General features: G+C 35.6%; 1 protein-coding gene across 3 annotated transcripts in view; it reads left to right on the top strand.

The window, feature by feature from the left end:
* Window positions 1-21,874, top strand: part of mew (multiple edematous wings) — a 534,082-nt gene that overhangs the window by 495,191 nt on the left and 17,017 nt on the right. For all 3 annotated transcript variants that reach the window (XM_081740321.1, XM_081740322.1, XM_081740323.1), the window contains 5 exons: window positions 5,208-5,442; window positions 6,558-6,709; window positions 11,190-11,443; window positions 15,490-15,719; window positions 19,430-19,650. In XM_081740321.1, coding sequence (XP_081596447.1) covers window positions 5,208-5,442; window positions 6,558-6,709; window positions 11,190-11,443; window positions 15,490-15,719; window positions 19,430-19,650 — 1,092 coding nt within the window. The remainder of the gene's footprint in view (window positions 1-5,207; window positions 5,443-6,557; window positions 6,710-11,189; window positions 11,444-15,489; window positions 15,720-19,429; window positions 19,651-21,874) is intronic.

The raw sequence follows: 21,874 nt of genomic DNA, 5'->3' as shown, positions 1-21,874 counted from the left end.
ACATTTTTCGTTTTTTGGTTTAAACCATGGCTTAAACCACCTTGGTTTAAACCAGCCAACCCTGCAGAAAAGTCGTGAGAAAAGTTGTATATTTGTATTCGACAAGTTTATCAAGTTTCCTTTTTACGTGATTCACTATTTTGATCATATGGAACGATTTCGACAACGTACCTATTTCTCTATATAGTATATTTTTCCAACTATCACAAAGTTCTGTAGGTAAATATACACTGCTCCACAAAACTTAAGCAACTCGAAGAAAGTGGCAGAAAATAAAACGACACGATCACTGCACCAAGTATAATGAACAAGCAGACGGTCCAGATGCACAATGCAACACAAGTGAAGACGAACAATACAGTTAGGATGTACAGGGTGACCAAAAAGTGCAGCACTACGATCCCTCAACAGGTGACGCTGGGTTGTGCGAGGGCACAGGCAGTCAATATGGCATGTAACCACCACGAACAGCTATACAGGCACGACATCTGGCCTCCATGCTGCAAATCAGAGTGTTGATCAAGTCTTGCGGCAGATGGCGCCACTCCTCGAGGAGAGATGTTTGCAGGTCAGGGAGAGTGTGTGCTGGTGAACTGCGCTGCGCTATTTGCCTCCCAAGAGCATCCCACACATGCTCGATGAGATTCAAGTCCGGCAAATATGCAGACCATGAAATACGCGTAATGCCTTCGCTCTCCAGATACTCGGACACACGATGTGCACGGTGTGGGTGGGCATTGTCATCCATGAACAGGAAGTCTGGGCCAAATGCTCCGCTGAAATTGCACACATGTGTATTGAGAATTTCATCCAGGTACCGTTGTGCTGTCAAAGTGCCATGTTGCACAATATGGAGGTCCGTTTTCCCGTCCAGCATAATTCCACCTCACACCATAATGAAACCACCGCCATAGGAGGGCCGTTTAGCAATGAAGTTTGGATGATAGCGTGCTCCTGGCTCTCTCCACACTAAAGTCCGATCAGAATCTGACGACAGGCTGAATCTCGACTCATTGGAGAACATGACACGCGCCCACTGGTGTTCCCCCCATACAACATGTTCCTGACACCATGTGTAACGCGCACGTTTGTGCTCCAGTTTCATGGCACACACAGCGCAGGCCTTTTTGCATACAGTCCTGCTCTATTGAGTCGCCGACGAACAGTTTCACGACTCACGCGTTGTCCTGTAGCGTGAAACAACTCATTGGCCAGGTGAGAGCATGAAGCTTGACGGTTACGTTTGACAGAAATTGTGAGAAATCGGTCCTCGACGGCCGACATCTTCTTCGGACGGCCTTCTCCATGACGTCTACTGACTTCACCTCCATTTTCAAAGCGATTGCACAGCCTCGACAAAACACGTTTGTTCACGTTGAATTCCTGCGCCACTTCCACTTGCGATCGGCCGAATTCCACCTCCCAATTGTTTGCCCGCGGTCAAAGTCACTCAAATGTCGTCTACCAGCCATTGCAAGGTGTGTACCCCACACAAGAACCACTAACTCAATGCTTGGAGCCTCGGACACTACTGGGCTGTGGTGTACGGCTCATGGCATAAGTTGTTCACCGCGCTTGCAACGATGCTGCTTATGCGATAGAGTGGGTGCTCGACTTGCCTGTGTGTCTCTGTGAATGTGCATGCCACTAACCAGTGTTGAATGAGCCCCACACGTCACTTATACCACGTTCTCTCGGGTTGCTTAAGTTTTGTGGAGCAGTGTATGTTTACAATATTTTAAAAGGAAGGAACTAGAAAACAGATTTTACTTCTATAAAACGTATCGAAGTTCGTTTTTAAGTATAGGTTTCCAGTTTACCTGGACTTTACCCTATGAAAATTTATTAAAAGAAAGGAAAAAAGTCTGAATTTGTGAGTGTGAGTTACAGCACTTCTGGTAACTCATAAGAAGTTTTATTAAGCAACCTCAAACTAGAGCAGGTGCCAAGAAACAATATTGACACACGTGGCCAAATACAGATATGGACAAATTGTTAATTAAATGGGCAATTGAAACATACTTTAAAAAAAAAATGTTTATTTCTCTAAATCTAAGTTCATATAAGACCTGATATTGATACTGTATTATACATTGGTACTTGATATAACTCATTCCGTGTTTACAAGTATGGCTTAAAATATTTTGGCATACTTTCAATCAGTGTTTTGTGTAAATTTGAAAATCCAGCGTCATCTGTCTAAATGATAAGAATGTGTTCTATTAAATAGGTTTTTGTTGTAGACCACTTAGCTTTGATTTTAGCTTCATCTCGTGATACAGTGACTCAATATACAAGGACAATATACAATAGACTTGTAGTTCGTGTCTAGGCCATTTCCCGGCTGCTAGTGTTTATGTTTGCGCTGTTGCTCTGTTGTTGACCGCAGAAATTCTTCTCTACACAAGTACGTGATTCTCAGTTTTTGATCGATGATAAAAAGTGCGCCTTCTTGTATAATTATTTCATCGCCAGGTGGTAACCACTCTTAATTTCTGGCACAACACAATTTCTGATGCTCTTATATTTTTCACTGTTCGTATTTCTTCCACAACATGGATTTTACTTGGTCCATGCACTGAAATAGCACTCGAGAACTTCATTTTAGTAAGTGTGGTACAGTGCATTCATCTTTCAAAGCTTGTACGAAAGTTTGCTTTACATATTGCGGTCTTTTTTCTCTGCATAAATGGTAGTTCGATCACTGAATTGTTTTATGTATTTGTGAAGCGAAGTTAAAACAAAGAATTCTGAAATACGTATATCAAATGAATTGCTTTCTGTTATATAGGGTGTAATATAAATACATGACCAAAAGTGAGGAGGTGATTGCGGACATCCAAATAAGTAAAAATATTCCTCTAAACATGGGTCCGATGCTGCTTCGTTTCCAAGATACAAGGTGCCCAAATGTCGAGTCCCTCCAATGGTTCACTATGGGAAAGTGAATGGACATGTTCAATATTACAGAAATAATACAATCAAGTGGAATTATGCTTGTGCAAATAAGTTTACACTAACCTAGAGAATGAAACTAATTAACATTTGAGATTATTGGGTTGTCAGTGTTGCCAACCTCGTACAAAGTATTATATTTTCAAATAACACTAAATATCCACACTTTAGCATATGATTGCTGACATCAGAACGTTCCTAAACTGGGGCATTGTCTTCCGAAATTTAGGTGTGGTATAAACGAACGCTGTGGCCTCCATCGAATGTCTTTCTCAATTACTTATCTTTGGAAACATCCAATAGTTGCGATCTATAAACCGTTGCTTACTATTGTAAGCCGTTAATTGACTTCACACTTGGATGCCTTGTCTTTCGAAAACGAAGCAAAATCTTCCCCGTGTTTAGAAACGTTTTGATGTCAGCAATCGTATGCTAAAGTGTGGACCTCTAGTGCTATTTGAAAATATAACACTTTGAAGTCTAGCCTAGAGAGGTGTATAGGTGCTGCCAGGGCCCATATGGGAGACTAGTATTCGATTTTGGGCACTATTAATGTTTTATAACATGTTGCTAATGATGCCACAGTGCGTAGTTAATTTTGAGGAAGAAATGGTCTTTATCTTGCTCATTTTCATAAGTTTTTGTCTTACCCAATTGTGAAAGTCACTGCTACCTGCTTTCGTATCGTTACACCTCCTAACTTCGGTAAGAGTTAGCCCTCCCTGATCCTTCTTTAAGCGATCTTCAACTTGAGAGACTGTTTGCTGGTAATCAATCAATGGTATACAATAGTATCCTTAGTGTACCACGAGAAATAAGTACAAATGAACGGACTCCTAGTATGAAGTAACGTTAATTAATATAAAGGATGCACTTATTACATAATAACAACCTTTCTTCTTTGTTCGATACAGGATATTATTCACTGACTTTGACGTATCTAAGGTCTTTGATACCATAAACATCAAGTTCCTTCTTTATAAACTCTCTAATAGATATAGCATTCATGGCAAGATTCTCTCTTTCATAGATTGCTATCTCTGAGGGAGAGAATAACGCGTTCCTCTTCCTGGATCCCTGTCTCTGTATAGTCCTGTCTTATCCAGAGTGTCTTAGGACAGTGTGCTGTTCCACTCTTGTTTTTACTGTATATGGACGACTTACCTAGCATCTTTTCAACCTCTTCATGTAATATTTTGCTCTTCACTGATGACTGTAAGCTTTTTAGAGTCATTAACTCTGAAGATGATGCTTCTTCACTGCAAGCTGACATAGATATATGAAGTAACTGGTGCTCTAATTGGAATCTTTCTTTAAACCCCAACAAATATTTTAGCCTCTTTATCTCTTTAAAAAGGAATGTACTTTGTCAGGTATATAATGTAAAAATGTACCTATCAAACCTGTTTCGTGTCAAAAAGTTCTAGATGTTATCTTTGGTGAAAAACTCTTCTTTGCGGATCACATCATATCGACCTCATCGAGAGCTATGAAACTACTTGCTCTACTTTTTAGATTTCCTGAAATACCAGGCCTCCCTGCCCTTTCGATGTTTTATACGGCTGTCATCTCCGTGAGCATTGAATATTATTCACCTGTATGGAATATGTCAGTACCTATCAATCTATCTCGCATTGACACGGTTCTAAACTTCTTTCTTGCCATAGTTAGATTTAGAATTCCTGAGTTAGTGATCACCCGAGACAGAAATTAATGTTTTTTAATGAAACTATGTTCCCCTGACAAACTATGCCGCGCTGCTGATTTACTTTATCTATATAAGATTATCAATGGTAAAATTGATTCTGAGTTCTTACTGTTGCAAATTAACTTTAGGGTTCCACCGCAGTGGACTCGCTCCCTTAATTTACTAGCTTACGAGAGACCTAGGTTATCAGTTGTTAATCGTCCCTTGTTTTACAGACTAGCGCACGATTACAATACTGTTTTAATAGGTGTTAACATTTTTACTTCTGAACGAAACTTTAAAACTCAACTAACGAGAATGTTGTATATTGAGAAGTGAACCTTCTTGTTTTGAATTTGTTTCGTTATTCTTTTTTTTTTTCTTTTCTTTCTTTGATTTTTATCTTTATGATGTTCAGTTTCAGCCAGTTGGTCTCGTGGTGTATGAAACTTAGTGAATAAATAAATTATCTTGCATCTGTAAACTTCATGTTTCTATAGTTTTAGGTATTCGATTTTGAATAGTGTATTTAATTAACATTTGTTTTTCTTTCTTTTTACCTTAGAATAATACAAAGGATATACAAAAACCTATTATGTTTAAACTCACCTACGAACTGGATCAAATGAAACCAAAGCCTACAAGACCTGGTACTCCCCTTCCAAACATAGATGAATATCCTATACTTAACCAGCAAAAGGCAGCTAAAATATTTGAAGCTACGTTTCAAAAGGATTGTGGAGCCAACGATATCTGTGAAAGTAATTTATTTGTTGAAGCAGGACTTAGATTACCTTCAGGTAAATAAACCTTATTTTAATTCTATTTGTATTAATATTGTTTAGTGCCAATAGGAAACAGTGGTACAGTAACCGCTAGACGGCACAGACTCGAATTTAAGCGAATTATACACCGTCCGACAATTAAATAATCAGACTGATTTTATTATGACCAAAGAAACAAAGATAATGTAATAATACCTATTTATTATTCAAAGTACATTCCTCATGCGTAATACAGTGAGTTGCACGATCATGCAAGGGGTAGAATGACCTCTGCAACTCAATTTGTGGCATGTTCCGTAATGCCGTTATCACCAGGAGCTTCGATGTCTTCAACGTCTAAAAGTCGTCCTTTTAATGGTAACTCCAGTTTAGGGTACAGAAATTAGTCGCAGAGGGACATATCTAGAGAATAGGGGGAGGGTGCTGTAGCACACACACTTGTTTTTTAGCCAAATATTCCTGAACAAGTACTTCCTGGTGAGCGTGTGCCTTGTCATGGATAACGAATCAGATACCTGCGACTGATTATTCACACCGAACAGGACGAATCGGAAATGTCACTGTTCATCTCAGCGACCCCGAAAACTATGGATTCGACAATATCAATAATATCGGTCATTTTCGACCATCCCTAAGTTGCACCGTGAAAGTGAAATGACAAGAAGCATCCCAGGCCGGAACCTCATCTATGTGGCAAATTTGATCGACATCGGTCTCGTGGTTCAAGAGTTATTAAATTATATATATATATATATATATATATATATATATATATATATATATATATACAGTGGTTCCTAATTAAAAATCCAAAAGAAGTAGTTTAATTTTGAAGGTGAGTGGAGAAGGCGCCCTTAATTCTTAATTGGGAGGTTCTAGTAATTTCTTCAGGAATTTTCCGTAGTTTCACCAGGCAATTGCGGAACAGTACCTTAAAATACAGGCCCTAGTCGAATTCCGCTCTCATTCCTCTTAATTATTAATCATTAAATAAGGCCAGAATGTATTGGCCTCGCAAACTGTTGTATTTGAAATTTGTTAAATAAATAAATAAATAAGTCTAGCTTGTTTTTGTGTTGCTCTGTACTGTAATTGTAGAAAATATTTAACGTTTGTGTCGTTTTTTTCAGGGGCTGATAACACATGGGAACTGTTGCTTGGAGAAGTGAATGAAATTATATTGGAGGTTACTGTCTCCAATTTTAATGAATCAGCATACGAAGCTCAGTTATTTATTCTTGCCCCCGAGAGTGTCAATTTCATCAACGCAGCAGAGCTTATGGTAATTATCTACATTAATTCAGGCTGTTACATGGTATAGATATTATTATTATTATTATTCCGAAATACAGGGACTACTACGTCTTTAATAAATTGAAAACTACGTGCAGAGGCATTTCCGTTAGCAGGATCTAATATCTTGTACCTTAATTACTTTTTTCTTTTATCCTCTGGATTCTTTGATGGTTCTTTCCTTTCAGAGCCTGACATACTAAAAATAATACAAAATTTATCATTTTTCTTTTGCTTGTTTACTCATAAGTGAAAGGATATAATGAAAAGCAACTTACCACAATCATAGATGATGTTATTCTACAACGGCAAGAATGAACCTGAAGAATTTTCAGTGTTGCCATCCATAGAAATTACAGTGTTACCAGAATAACAATTCCCCCAAAATCTAAGTTAAGGCAGCAACTAGAGGAAAGAACTCAACTGCATTTGATTACGTATCATGCTGTTTTGGTTTCATGTGAACTACTTTTTAAATAATAGTTGTATTTAGTTTGTAATAAATAAAATAGTTTTGACATATAGTTATTAAAATTAAATAATAATGTTATTTAAAAGAGCAGTTCACAGGATACCAAAACAGCATGATACGTAATCAAATGCAGTTGAGTTCTTTCCTCTAGTCGCTGCCTTAACTTAGATTTTGGGGAATTGTTATTCTGGCAACACTGTAATTTCTATGGATGGGAGCACTGAAAATTCTTCAGGTTCATATTTTCTGTTGTAGAATAACATTATCTATGATTCTGGTAAGTTGCATTTCATTATCTCCTTTCACTTATGAATAAACAAACAAATGGAAAATGGTAAATTTTGTATTATTTTTAGTAAGGCAGGCTCGTCAGTTAATGATTTATGAGAGTATCTACTACTTCTGAGAGCATAAATCGGATGTTTTGTCAGAATATTTCGTACAAATCAGAGATGCGTAAGTTCATTTCTTAAAGCAGTTGAGCAAACTCATGGTCAAAATAATAATAATAATAATAATAATAATAATAATAATAATAATAATAATAATAATAATAATATTAATAATAATAATAATAAATAATAATAATAGCTACGTTGGAACTTATTTAAATACTGTTGATATTAAAGAACATTAGTGTAAACATAGATCGTTTACTGTATGAGATTTTTTATATTATTTCGCAGAAAAAGAATAGGACCATAAAAAAACCTATTTATTATGAAGAGATTGAAAATGTAAACATGAGAACACTTCTCATTATCTTTATTCTTATGATTTTTTTTTAAATTATACGTAACAAGACTGCTAGGTATCTTTACTATACTTTTCATTTCAGTTTTATAGCCCAAACTTAGAACTGTGGCCAAAAAGCTAGTGTAATACCATTGCCAGTAAAATAACTATTTATTTACACCAGTACAGTGTGTTGACTTTAGTCCATGTCGCCTTTATCGTTTATATTTGCACTTCCCGCTGGTTTAGCGGCTATAGACTTCGCCTTTAATGGACATTGTGCCAGAATCGATTCCCGGTACAAGAGCATTAAAATTTGAACTCATTACAGTAATTTGCATTTCATTCCATACAGGGTGGCGTCGAGGCGACTGACATATTTCAAACTTGAATATTGCGCAGACACAGTGGCGTATTTACGATTTTGTTTCGGGATGGGGGCTTTGCCTGAAAATGTGAAAATTCTGCAAGATATTTCATATATTTTACTATAGTAAGTAAGATTTCGGGGGGAGGGGGCTTAAGCCCGGGAGCCACCCCCCTAAATACGCCACTGCGCAGGCGTAATAATTTATATTGGTTGACGGAGTGGGAACCGAAAGAGGAAAGAACACCACAGTATATGGTCAGAGGCTATAGAGCTTTGGGGCACAGAACATCATGTTACCTCAGTTCAAAGTTATTTCGAAACTACATCTGTGCCAGAAATGCAATTTTTTTTTTTTTCATGAAACTTTAATGTTGGTTTCTCCACATTCTGAGGAGTTCGCACTGTTCTACGAGCTTCATGTTTCACATTGAACACACTACCAGTTTCTTCAAACTTCTTCACCTAAGTCAATATATACTCTATAACAGACCCTTACCATGTCGACCGACATTAAAGTTTTGCACTTCTAGCACAGACTTTGTTTCGTAATAACTACGAACTGAGATAACGCGATATCCTGTGCTCTAATGCTCCATTGTGATTGACCATATAACGTGGCCTTCTTTCTTGTTTCGGTTCCCACCCCAACAACCAATATACGTTATTACGCCTACGCAATATTCAAGTTTGAAATGTGTCAGTCGGCTCGGCGCCTTAATTCCGCGTCTCACATATCCTCAGTTCTGAAAAGGGACGCTAAAGGTCTTAAGGTATAAGGTTCTTAAGTTGATGTTTAGTGTTTCTAAGTGCCATATGTAATGTGTTTTTTTATAATTATGATTTGATATTATGATTTAATGTTTAAAACATTGATATGATTACATTAATTAAATTGAAATAATAGTAAATTACAATATTGAGTGGTTTACATTGTTTTATGTTAAATTGTTTTATTAGTAATGATATTTGTAGTACATTTGATAGATTCTGAATATTCCAGAAGCCATAGTAATCACTTGTAAGAAATTAGTTTTAGATTGTAGATAGATATTAAGTATATTTGTGACATTGTAAATTAATGGAAATATCTTGAGAACTTTTCACTCAGCACAAACATTCTCACCTTCATCTGTCGCCATTTGCCAACTTTTCCATCCTGAAACACAGACAATAAAAGAAACAGTAAACTGTTCTGTGGAGAAAACTTAATATAATATAAATAAATTAATAGAAAAAGAAGAAAGAAAACGCTCCGCCTACATTACGTTTGTTCTTCAACGTACGCTCTAACAAACATGGGGTTGAGAAATTAAAAAGTAAACAAATAAATATATAAATAAAAATAAATGTTTAAATATATATTGAAAAAATAGTGCATGTGTCCATACTTAATAAATAGAAAATCACATATATCTTTAGATTACACGGCTGTTATTTGTTGATTTGTTTGATATACATATCAGCGTTCTCTTAAACAGTGTCACGTTGCAGTTTGCTACACAAAATCATAGAAATGCCATAGAAACGAGAAATTGCATAGCAAAATGCGAGGCATTTATGGCCATAACGTTTTATCAAAGTGAGCTATTAAGAAAAGTATATCAGCAACTTTTCTGTATATCAGAACAGTTCTCTTTCGATCTCACGTATGATTAAAATGTTACAGATAAAGTAAAGTGATGATAGATGTCTCCTCAAAAATGCAATCTTTCTATTTAGGCGCTTTTTAGGTTTTCAATAGCACAATCTACTACGGATAACATCCCATATTACTGGAGACTGGACTTAGAATTGACGAGAAAAGATCGTGTGCATGTTGAAATTTTTATTGAATCTGAAGACAAGCGCCTAGATGGGCTTTCGAGATCCAAGGTCCCAGGTTCCTTTTAGGAAAGTTGATCATTAGGGAAAAAAAGGACTTTAGCAGTATCTCTTTTTCTATCCATTCTATTTATCAACTCAATAATCTGAACCTCAATGTAAATAAATGTTTTATAATGTTATACTCGCGTAAGAACACATCTCTAAAATATAACTATTGCATTGGCAATGTCAATGTTAAAAGAATCGAAGAGTTTAAGGACCTCGGGGTCACTTTTGACTCCAAACTAACATTTTCCAACCACCTTACAAAAAGATTGTGAGCGAAGCTGATAGAAACCTGGGGTATACAATAAGAACTGGAAGGGATTTCAAGAAACAAGGCACATTAAAAACAATACATAATGCAATCGTTAAATCGACTTGAATCGACTTGCAACTTGAATACGCTACCGAAATATGGATTCCTGCAAGCAAAAAATATAGCCGCAAAATAGAAATTATACAATCAAAATTCGCAAGGTACTTAGTCTTCAAGGAAGCAGGCATATATCGTAAATTTGAAACATATCAATCTTTAATGAAACAACTGAACATCGTATCCCGTAACAGCAGAAAAAAAAGTTCGATTAGCTCTGCCTTCTATAAAAAATTATAAACAACAAAACCCGAGTGACGCAATTATTTGAACTTTTGAAATTTAAAATTCCCAACGTCAGAAGACGTCCAAAAGCTGGCTTATTTCACAATAGATCATTGAAAACCAATATAATGAAAAACTCACCTATTTGGAGGATATGTGACTTCTACAACAAACTTCGTGTGGTTGATTCAAGTATTGATATATTCAAGTATTGATATGTCTTTCACTAATTTTTTTGTAAGTAGTAAATTCTGTAAGTTACAGAATCAGTGATTAACTAGTCATTCAAATTATCATTTTTATTCTTATCCTAGTGCTATGGGTATTTTTACCTTGTAGTATTCTCTATAAATAAATAAATAGTTGTTCCAAGCTCTGATGAGAGGTTTATAAATGACACACACATTATTTTTGGCTATTCGTTGCAGGAAAATCAAGAAAAACCATTCCATTGCAAAACGGATGAACGTAACACAACGCTGTTGATTTGTAGTCTTGGAAATCCTTTTAAATCAGGGTCCAAATCTTTACAAATTAGATTCAATCCAAGTGAAGTTGAGGACCTGGAATCACTCTTGGAATTTACGTTATTTGCGAACTCTACTTCGGAGGAAATTGAAAAACAGGACCCGCTGAATCTTCGCGTCACTGTAGTTAAAAGGGCTGATCTTTCACTTAAAGGGTAAGTGCTGATATTGTTGATGGAATATAATTTAAATTATTGGTTCATATTGTTTGTTTTTGATTCCACCCAAAATTATTTAGTACAGGTTGAATCATCTAAAGCAGAGTTTCTTAACCTGCGTGTCGCGGAGATAACCGGAAGAGGTAAATATAATTAGAATCTGATACCGGAAATATTTTTAAATATTATTTTGAATTTTGTTCTGATAGGCATATTTTTATTTCTATATATACTGTTAAGAACAACAGAAAATAGGTCTACTAAATATTTTCAACAAGTGCACAGGTGTTTAAAAATCAATTTAAATGAAATAGGTACGATATGAAACTAATGAGAACTGTATATTGAAATACCAGAAAAATACAAAATTAACAAAACTTATATATTGAAATACAATTAAAATTGAAAGTTAATGAGTAAGATAGGAGTTTTTGGTGACACGCGAAATCGCGAAATGTATCAATTTTGTATGAAATGTGTACTTAAAATATATAATTTTTCACTGTTTGTTAAGTCATGTAACGCTCGCGTTCTGTCGAATTAGCGAAATTTGCAACAAGTGTCGATATTCCACAAAATTTATGCAAAAGTGAAAATTTTTCGACGCTCTTATGATTTATTCATTACCATTATTTGGCAGTTACTAACAATATGATGAAAATTCCCATTTTTGAGAAAATAAAAGACCTCCATGAACTTTTGGAACTTTACATGCAGTTACAAAATGACCTCCAAACGGTATCTACTGGTGAAGTGGATAGTGTGGAAGGAGTGTTGCGGGGTATGTTAGATGAGCATTCAGAAGTCGCTGGAAAGTGTCTCCAACTAATGTCATATCCGTTTCGAATGTTGATGTGCAGAGGGCTCTCTCTTCTTACAATGCCATACTTACCGGCAAAAGAACAAATTTAACACCAGAAAACATTGAAATAATGCACACGTGTTATTTGCATAAGTAAACTCTGAACACTAAAAATATTTTTTCTATTAATGTTCCCTATGTTTTTTATTTAAATGATACTTTTAGTCAATGAGGATGCTTAGTGTTATTTTTAAAAAACTCAAATATTGTTTAATATAGTCATGCATGAGCTCATGTCATGATTAATGAGTGGAAATTAAGGTGAAATAAAAGGTGACTAATTGTGATTGCCAGAGAAAATAGTGTTCTTACACTGAATTTTTATTCACCGATTTTATCCCGCTTTACGCATATTTCTATAACGAAATTTCGAATACTTATTTACCACAAGATCGTGTCTCGATTAATGAGATATCTGAGCGTGGTGTGATTTCACTAGTGTGGCAATGTGAGAAGAATAAACCTAACATAATATTCAATACATAGTTTAATAAATTAATGTAGTCAACAAACATATATTTTTTCCATTTGGAGTTACGTTTTTAATAACTACTATAAATTTTTAACTGTGCAAAAATACCTTAACACAGATTTGTGTTGAAAAAGAGCAGCATAATAATAATAATAAATGTATTCATACAGGGCTTCGGCAAGAGGAGCTTTAATCCACAGCGGAAAACAATTATGTTACCATGGCAATGAGCAAATAATGGTTTTCCTATACAATATTCGATTAATGTAACTGCTATCTACATGAAAAAAGGTTAATCTTCATTTTATGATTTCAAAACTACATTTTTTTTTAAATTTTATTTTTCTCAAAACTAAGTTCGTTTGACTGAAGCCCTTTTTGCATTAACGGATTCAATTATGTTGTTTTCTCTTATATACTTTCCAGCACATAATTGCAGTGCGAGGACGATCCCTCTGTTTCTTCTATTATATGGTAGCTGACTGTCATTCTTAGTTCATAATACAACGACTGCTGACATTGAAACTACAACATATTTAAGAACAATTAATTAATTATTATGCAGTGCATATTAAGTATGAATTTTATAATCACTCATACACATATTGCGTTCATCATTTTATAAAAAAATATATATTCTTTGAACAACACAGCACATACCTAACACAAACCACGATTATTCAGAATATTACGGCTGCAAGCTTTAGCAGGTAGCGATTACACTGGAGAGGGCAGACATGATACTTTCTTCCTCGTTGCTTCGCTGTTGACGAGAGACGCAGCTAGCATAGTAATACTTCTAACTGATATCTTTCACATATTACAAATTGTGCATGTATAGCGTAAGCATGCAGTGATGGTTCTTTTCGCTATGGTAATATTCTTAACAAGTTTTACGTGTTCTGTGAGACGCAAACCGAGAGCCGTGTTGGTATAGTCGCGCCACTCTATGAACCATTCTCTAATCACGTAGCACTACCCGTCTAAGGCAGGAGACAGCGGGGAAGTTCAGGGCCAATAAACAAAGCTGTACAGCTGGGGAAGTTCAGGGCCAATAAACAAAGCTGTACAGCTGGGGAAGTTCAGGGCCAATAAACAAAGCTGTACAGCTGGGAAAGTTCAGGGTCAATAAACAAAAGCTGTACAGCTGGGGAAGTTCAGGGCCAATAAACAAAGCTGTACAGCTGGGAAAGTTCAGGGCCAATAAACAAAAGCTGTAAACTGAGGAAGTTCAGGCCCAATAATAATAAAAAAATGTACAGCGGGGGAAGTTCAGGGCCGATAAACAAATGCTGTACAGTTGGGGAAGTTCAGGGCAATAAACAAAAGCTGTAGAGGTGGAGAAATTCAAGGTCAATAAATAAAAGCTGTGCAGCTAGGGAAGTTCAGGGATGTGCACTAAATTGTAACATCATTAACTCCACGTCCTTTCAGGTCAACGAGAGTAAATAAGTGGGTTGGGTCAGGCCGGGAGTAAGATAGCGGAAGTATAATAAATAAAAATTTGTAATAATAAATAGTAAAATCATGTATTTTTCTTTTGCAATGGAAAATGTAAGCGCCGATTACAGCCGTTATATTAACGCTTCGCTGCTGACATCTACCAAGAAATATAAACCAACTGACAGTTTCAATATGTCTTTTTGTTAGTGTTTAAACTGGTAAGCTGGAAGATTTCAATGTTTAGCGACTGCTGTCTTTTTCAGAAATGCGTATTTACTTATATGTCAAAGCTACAAGCTTAGTTATTTTCAATTCATAAAATTCCAGATTTCTGTCACTTCTTCTGTAAATAGTATGTATTAAACCACCAGTTGGCCTGAGTAACAGCCCTTAGCCCTTTTTGTGGGCCTGAGTCGCTCCAGCACCATCTGTTAGCGATTGGCTGAACTACGCCCAACCTAGTGACGAACATGTGGTCAGCGCGCTGCGTCGCCAAGTCTCTTAACAGGCGCATCAGGAGCTTTTTATAGCTTTCTAATGGGAGTCACATCATTTATTCACGTCACTTCCCAGTTTTCCTCACAACGCTGGGTGGACGCCGAAAATTGGGAAACACCACGCGGGAATCAAACCCATGACCACGCGGATCCAGGACCCAACACTAACCACTAGACCAGTGGTTCTTAACAGGTATGTCGCGACACATTTTTGTGTCACGCATTCTCATAAGGTGTGGCGCAGGATTTTAAAATTTAAAAATCAGTACACATTAATTAATTAATTAAAATCAATTTTGAGATAGACTATACCAGTCAGCGCCTCCAGCGATAGCAACAGTACTTAGTAATACGTAGACTCATTACGTCATAGAAATTTATACTCTTATACTAGTATAAGTTATGTTATTATTAATAAGAAATCAAGTTAGTGTTTTGCAGTCACATGGGTGTTCAGTAAAGTGTGTCGTCAGTCAAAAAAAGGTTGAGAACCCTTGCACTCTACCACAGTGTCCACAAATAGTATTTATTAGTATTCAGAATTAATCAGTAGGATGCTACTGTATACTCTGTAAGTTTTTATGCTTCCAGCAATGAAAACGTAAGCGGTCTGTTAGAACTGTAATTCAATGTAATTTCGACTATGCGTCCAATAACCTTCTTATGTTGTTTTACCTTTTGTATATTTCATATTTGTTTTATACACTATAAAGAAACTCTACAACAAGGATTCAAAACAGAAAATCATTGATTGTGTTTCTAATTTCAGATCCGCCCGTCCAGAACAAGTATTTTATGGAGGCGTGGTTCGCGGCGAGTCTGCAATGCAATACCGTGATGAGATAGGATCCAGAGTTCTTCACACGTACCAGGTATTCAATGGAGGTCCTTGGAGAGTTAGTCGATTAGAAGTGTTCGTTGACTGGCCATTCCAAGTAGCTAATAACAAGCCATTGGGGAAGTGGTTGCTGTATTTGGAAGAGAGACCAACTGTTGAATGTAAGTATAAAACAATCTATAAAAGTACAAGTTATGATCGGTGATAATAGTCAATATAGCTAGTAGAATAAAACGCTTTGTATTCACCACAAAAATCACAACCATTAAATAGTACTTTCGAGGAACACGGTCCTCATCTTAAGCTTACTTAAGTTTAACCAAGGTGAAATGGGTAAAAACACGTGAGAAGATAAAAGGAATGACAATAATTCAAACTAAATCCACAGTTCGAAGTATGGAGTGTGTTAAGATGAATAATGTGCCACAGTATCATCAGAAGTGAAGTATGCATTTATTTTGAATTTATTTTTTACCATTCCCACACATTACCTTTCTAATTTTTTTTTTCTTTTTTCAAAGAAGCCTTGTATTAAATCAATTACTGACCTTAGGCCAAGAAGTATATTGCAAGTTGTTTCAAAAGTAATTGAAAGGTTAGTGTTCCAGCAAATGATTTCATATATTGATAGCTCTGGCATACTTCCATGCGAACAATCTGGGTTTCGTAAATTCCATAGCACTTCTACTGTTCTGTCAGATATTAAAGACAATATGCTTCATGCACTAAATGAAAAATATGTGGTTATACTAGTTTTATTAAACCTGTCAAAAGCACTCGGCCTTGTACAGCATGATGTTCTCAACGAAAATGAAATACTGTACTTTTCAGTAAATACCATAAAATGGTTCGAATCCTACCTACATAAGAGAAAACAGCAAATTGCTAATTGCAGCAAGTTCCTCTCATTAAAAAAAAAAATAATAATAATAAATAAATAAATAAAAATAAATAAATTGAAGCTACTGTACTTGATAGAGGTGTTCCACAAGGCTCAATTTTAGGACCAGTTTTGTTTGACTTATATACTGCAGATCTGGTATCTGTTGTACAGCATTCAAAGATGTACTGTTAAGTGGACGACACTCAATTGTTTATAAAAGACTTCCCTCAGGATATACCACAAGTTGTTCGTCTTCTCAACCAAGATCTTAATGCTATCAGTAACTAGTGTATTGATAACGGCCTTGTTATTAATCCTTTAAAATGTACTTTGGGGGCGCGGTGGCTCAGTGGTAGAGCGTTCACCTCCGGTGCTTGGGGTCCCTGGTTCGATCCCAGCTCGCGCCGTGTGGACTTTGTGGTGGACAAACACCGTGCTCGTGGGTTTTCTCGGGGATCTCCCGTTTCCTCCCACTTTCTTCATTCCACCGTTTCATTCATTACTCTTCATCACCGTCTCCTTCAGCCTAACCGGCATAAACGTGGGACGTAAAACTTAAAGATTTCATTTTTGTAAAATGTACTTATACTGTTCTAGAATCTTCTAATTAGCTGAATAAAATTGTTCCTGAGAAATTAGAATTACAAATAATGGATTCAAACATTAGCTATTCCCCTTGTATAAAAGTCTTGGAGTACAAATTGATGATAAGCTTTCTATGAATAATCACATCTCTACTCAGTGTTCAAAAGCTCTGGGAATACTAAGAAACTTGTACAAAATACGAGACTGTCTGCTGAAAGACACAAAGCTACTTCTGACACAAACTGATACTGTCTGTGTTTGATTATTGTAATGTTGTATATGACCCACTTCTTACAAAAAAGAATGCAATTCTGATTCAAAAGGTACAAAATTCCTGCATCCGCTTCTGTTACAGTGTACGAAAATTCGATTATATTTTCCTATTCTGATCAACAATAGCATGCTGACAATGTCCAAAAGACAACATTTGCATTATTGCTCTCTCATTTATAAAATTCTTAAAACAACACATCACGCGTGTTTATACAAGAAACTCACTGCTAGATAACTATTCACACTCACTTAACACGCCAAAGAAATAACGTTTGATATTCCACACCATAGACTCAAGCAAACCACTGCTACATTTTCAGTATTAGCCCCAGGGTCATGGAATGCTCTACCAAATGTAGTAAAACATTTAATTACTTCAAGAAAAAGTTAAAAATGTATTTACTCAGCTAACAAAAAAACGTTCGTTTGTATTGAGGAAACAAACGCTTGTTCACTTCGATGATCTAACGGGAACGGATGACATATGACACCAGAAGTTGTGTTAGTTTCCCTAAGCTTCACTTTGAACTTTAACCAGAATCTTCATTGTCAGTACATGTAGCATCTCAATTTAAAGCACATATCATTTCTAATCCCACAACTACTGGCCACTTTATAACTTAGGTTAAACTTCCGTGCTGGTTAAAATTTTTTTGCTGGATTTTACAGTATATCCTAAGAGTTACTGAATACTTCTTCTAGTAACTGTTGGAACGAGCAATATCTTGGTAGAACTAGCGAAATAAATCCGTAACATCGACTTTGGGTTGCTGGTTTGTTTGTAATTTTTTTTTTTTTTTTTTTTTTTTTTTTTTTTTTTTTTTTTTTTTTTTTGCCAAACAAGATTAACTACTTGACAACCTTACATCACATATTGCACCCACAAAACGCTGTAACTAATAGTGAGGGTAAATGAAATTTGAAGTCTGACTTATAGTTGAGATTGCTTACATAAATATTTCTTATATAGTATAATGTGAGCAATTTTTGGGTAATTATAAATTTTATCTTAAGAACAGCTCGAAAAGTTTCATCCCATTTTGTGAAAACCCGTTTTCGAGTGCGAGAAAGTAATTTGGTCAAGTAACTTCGTGGAAGCTCGATTAAGAGCATATATATGGCAAAAAATGATGGATGACTTAATTTTATTTTAAACACAGTTACAACACTTTTCATGAAATTTGGTAATATATCGTTTACGGAAAGAAACGTAAAGGTTTATCTCGATATTATCAACTTCGATAAAAATCATTTTTAAGGATGCCTTTAGCAAAACTCGGTTTGGATGCGCTATCAATTTTAAAATGATTTTCGTGAAATTTTGTGTAAATTCGTTTTCCAATGCGAGAATGCAACTTAATTTTGTCGTGACTTTCGGAAAACTCATTTTGAGGCCGTCGAACGGTTTTCAGACATTTTTGTGAACAAAAACCAAATCTCAGCTGCATCGATAGTTGCAAATAACGTGCCTTTATCTTGGGAGACCCAAGTTCGATTCCTGAGGAGAGTTCGGGTTTCACGTTAAACTATAAGTCCACGACTCTTATAACCTCGGTACTGAAAGGGTCATTAAATTCCTAAACAAACTCTTATATATCAATCACAATTAATTTCATATCATTAACCTCGCTGATTATATATTAATCACAATTAATTTCATGTCATTAACCTCGCTGAAACCCATAGTATTCACTGAAACAGGTGAAAGAAAAATATTTGGTTGTATAGTATCATAACTGTGTATTGTATGTTCTATATGTTGTGTATATATTTTTTTTTCTTTCTTTCTTTAAATTCCCGGGGCAGAAGGGATTGCTTTAACTCATTAAGCAAACAAAACGCTGACAGGGGTAAGTGAGGGTTTAAGAAATAAGGACTAATATTAACACTCAGCCTCTGCCTCTCATCTCTCATGGCATCTCAAGCTACCCCTCCTCGATAATCTATTGGATAGCGTACGCGATTTTGACAGTCGATCGTAAATTGAGAGCCATCTTAGTTTCCTTAGTCTCAGTGTTCAGAGAGGATTTTAAAACCCCGAACTCTGTAGTCTATAAAGCAAGAGAGAATATGTATTTTTTCAAAAATAATGCATTACATAAATTAATAAGTATATTTTATTTGTTGCAGCTCTGAATGGAGGTGAATGTATAATGGAGCCAGGTCAAGTGGATCCGTTGGAATTGCCTTTGAGGCCTGGATTGAAGGAAATGCCTCTGGAGTCGATGACCCATCATGAAGCTGAAGGCTCAACGACTGAAACACGAAGAAGAAAACGTGACACTGAATGGATTATTAGATCTGAACCCTTGATAGACAAAGATGGAAGAAGGAAAGAAGTTGTAACAATGGTAAGGGTTTTAAAAATGTAGTTTATTTGTTGTTACTGTAAATGTATTAAAAATCATCTAACAGTTAATAGATCCCGTTGTATAGCAGTTCAACTCATCATTTACGACGCAGCATCTTCTTTCTGTCGTATGCATTGTTAATTATGTGCAGGTTGGTCTTCGTCAGTGTCATTCAAAGGTACTCATCTGTTCACCTCATTCATGGTCTCTCGATTTGTTTGTGTTTGCTTTATTCATGAGAACTTCCTTTATGAGAGGCCCTCTACTCTCTACACATGATCCAACAATTCTATTGTTTACTGCAAATCTAGTTCCTGAAGGTGTACGTTATCTCATTTCATACTTTCCGTTTTGATAGATATACACTGATTTTTAGCAATATTATTCTTTCAAACTGTTAAGTTTCTTGTTATTTGTTGATGCCCAATGTCTTATATCTCTTTGCTAGGATAGCCGTAATGTAGGGTAGGCATAATGAACCTTTTGTCTTTCTGGATAGGAATCTGGACTAAAAGAAAATTAAACAATGAAATCTCTCAGTCCATATAGCTAAAGGAAACGGTGGTGATGAAAAGGAATGAAATGGTGGAATGAAGAAAGAGAAAACAGGAGAACCCCAAGAAAACCGTACACACACGGTGTTTCTCCATCATAAACTCTACGTGGCGTGAGTTAGACTAAAAGACTTTGAGTAACTCAAAGTACCACTTATTTGCAGTAACTAGTCTTAGCATTTCTTTCTGCATTATGTTGCTGTTATTTATTTTACCCCTAAATGTTTAAATTCTTCCACTTTTTGAAACTGTGCAATTGCCCACTTTTAGGTTTATTAGGTGAAGTCTATTCTGGAACGTATTTCTTAAGACTTCTACTCTCTAGCTCACAAGTTCCAGACTACGAATATAAACTTGACAAGTTCTAATTACTTCATCCATCTTGACTCTGGAATTATTACTTAAATAATTAATATTTTTCTGACCAGAGTATGTACTTCTTCATTAAAAATTAAAATAATTCGTAACTGTTTCAATAACGTAACGTTATCTTCCTCAGACGTTAATCGGCATATGTATGTTCATATTAATGTAGGTAATACAGACATAATATTAGTCTCGGGCTTAAAAATTGAGTTCTAATGGCAAATCATGTAACAATTTGCAATCCGATATTTTTTGAATATATACTCATCACTGATCACAAAAATGCCGGATGCCAGAAAAAAAAAAACCCTGACGGGAGGGGAGGGGGAGAAAGCCGAAATTTTAGACGTTTCTATTATTCTATGTCTCCGCAACCATTGGAGCTAGAGCATCCAAGTTTTTTTTTTTTCATTTTGTTTGTCTAATTATCTTCTACAATTTAATTCTAATGCATTTTTGAGCTAAATATAATAGTTTTATGGTTACTTTCATTTTTACTCAGTGTTGGTTGCGCGTGACGTCAGTTTTTTAGCCACAGATTCTTTACAAGATCGAATTCGGAAAAATGTTTTCTCTAAAAGTTTTTCGTCACTCTATGCTCTTCTTTCAAAAAATGTAGACATATTAGTGTAGGACTAATAGTGCCTGAGTTATAAGCGACTTTATTCTGTCGTGTGCGAAACTGATCACGGCGTGGCCCAAGAGTTACCTTCCCACAAACGGTAGATATTAGCAGCTGATGATGATTAATATATATATATAATCTTGTCTTCCTGCAAGTATATAATCCTGATGATTAAGTCTGTGTATAGCCTAATTAAGAAAATCCAGTTTTAATCTCAATTGAGGAGCATTTCAGAAATAACCCTTGTCAAAACAAAATTTCTCTGAAGAATAAAAAGAGAGCTTTCTTTAGTACACAGTATGAGAAACTCTGCAAATCTGTTTCTTTATACCTATCTCTGATACCTTCTAAAACATGCACAAACATGCAGCCTTCTATTCATTAAAAAAAAAAAAAAAAAAATCTTGTTTCGACAAGAGTTGTTTTTGCTACAAGTCCTTCGAGTTATGTACTAAAATGATACTGAGCAAAATAGAGCAGGAACCAGATTTTAAAATTACCTTCAAGAGAGAATCATGAACAATTTGCCATCCACGTTTTTTATATATTACCATGTTTCCCTCTTAATACTTACTGTAACGATAAGAAAAAAGAAAAGAAAGAAAAAAAAAAGATATGCCTAACACATTTTATAAATGATCAGTTTTTTAGCTGTAAAATCTTAATTTACAGAAGAAGC

This window comes from Thermobia domestica, chromosome 15 (genome assembly GCF_964235325.1).
Source record: "Thermobia domestica chromosome 15, izTheDome1.hap1.1, whole genome shotgun sequence".
Taxonomy (NCBI): Eukaryota; Metazoa; Arthropoda; class Insecta; order Zygentoma; family Lepismatidae; genus Thermobia; species Thermobia domestica.
This window is presented reverse-complemented; position numbering and strand designations above follow the sequence as displayed.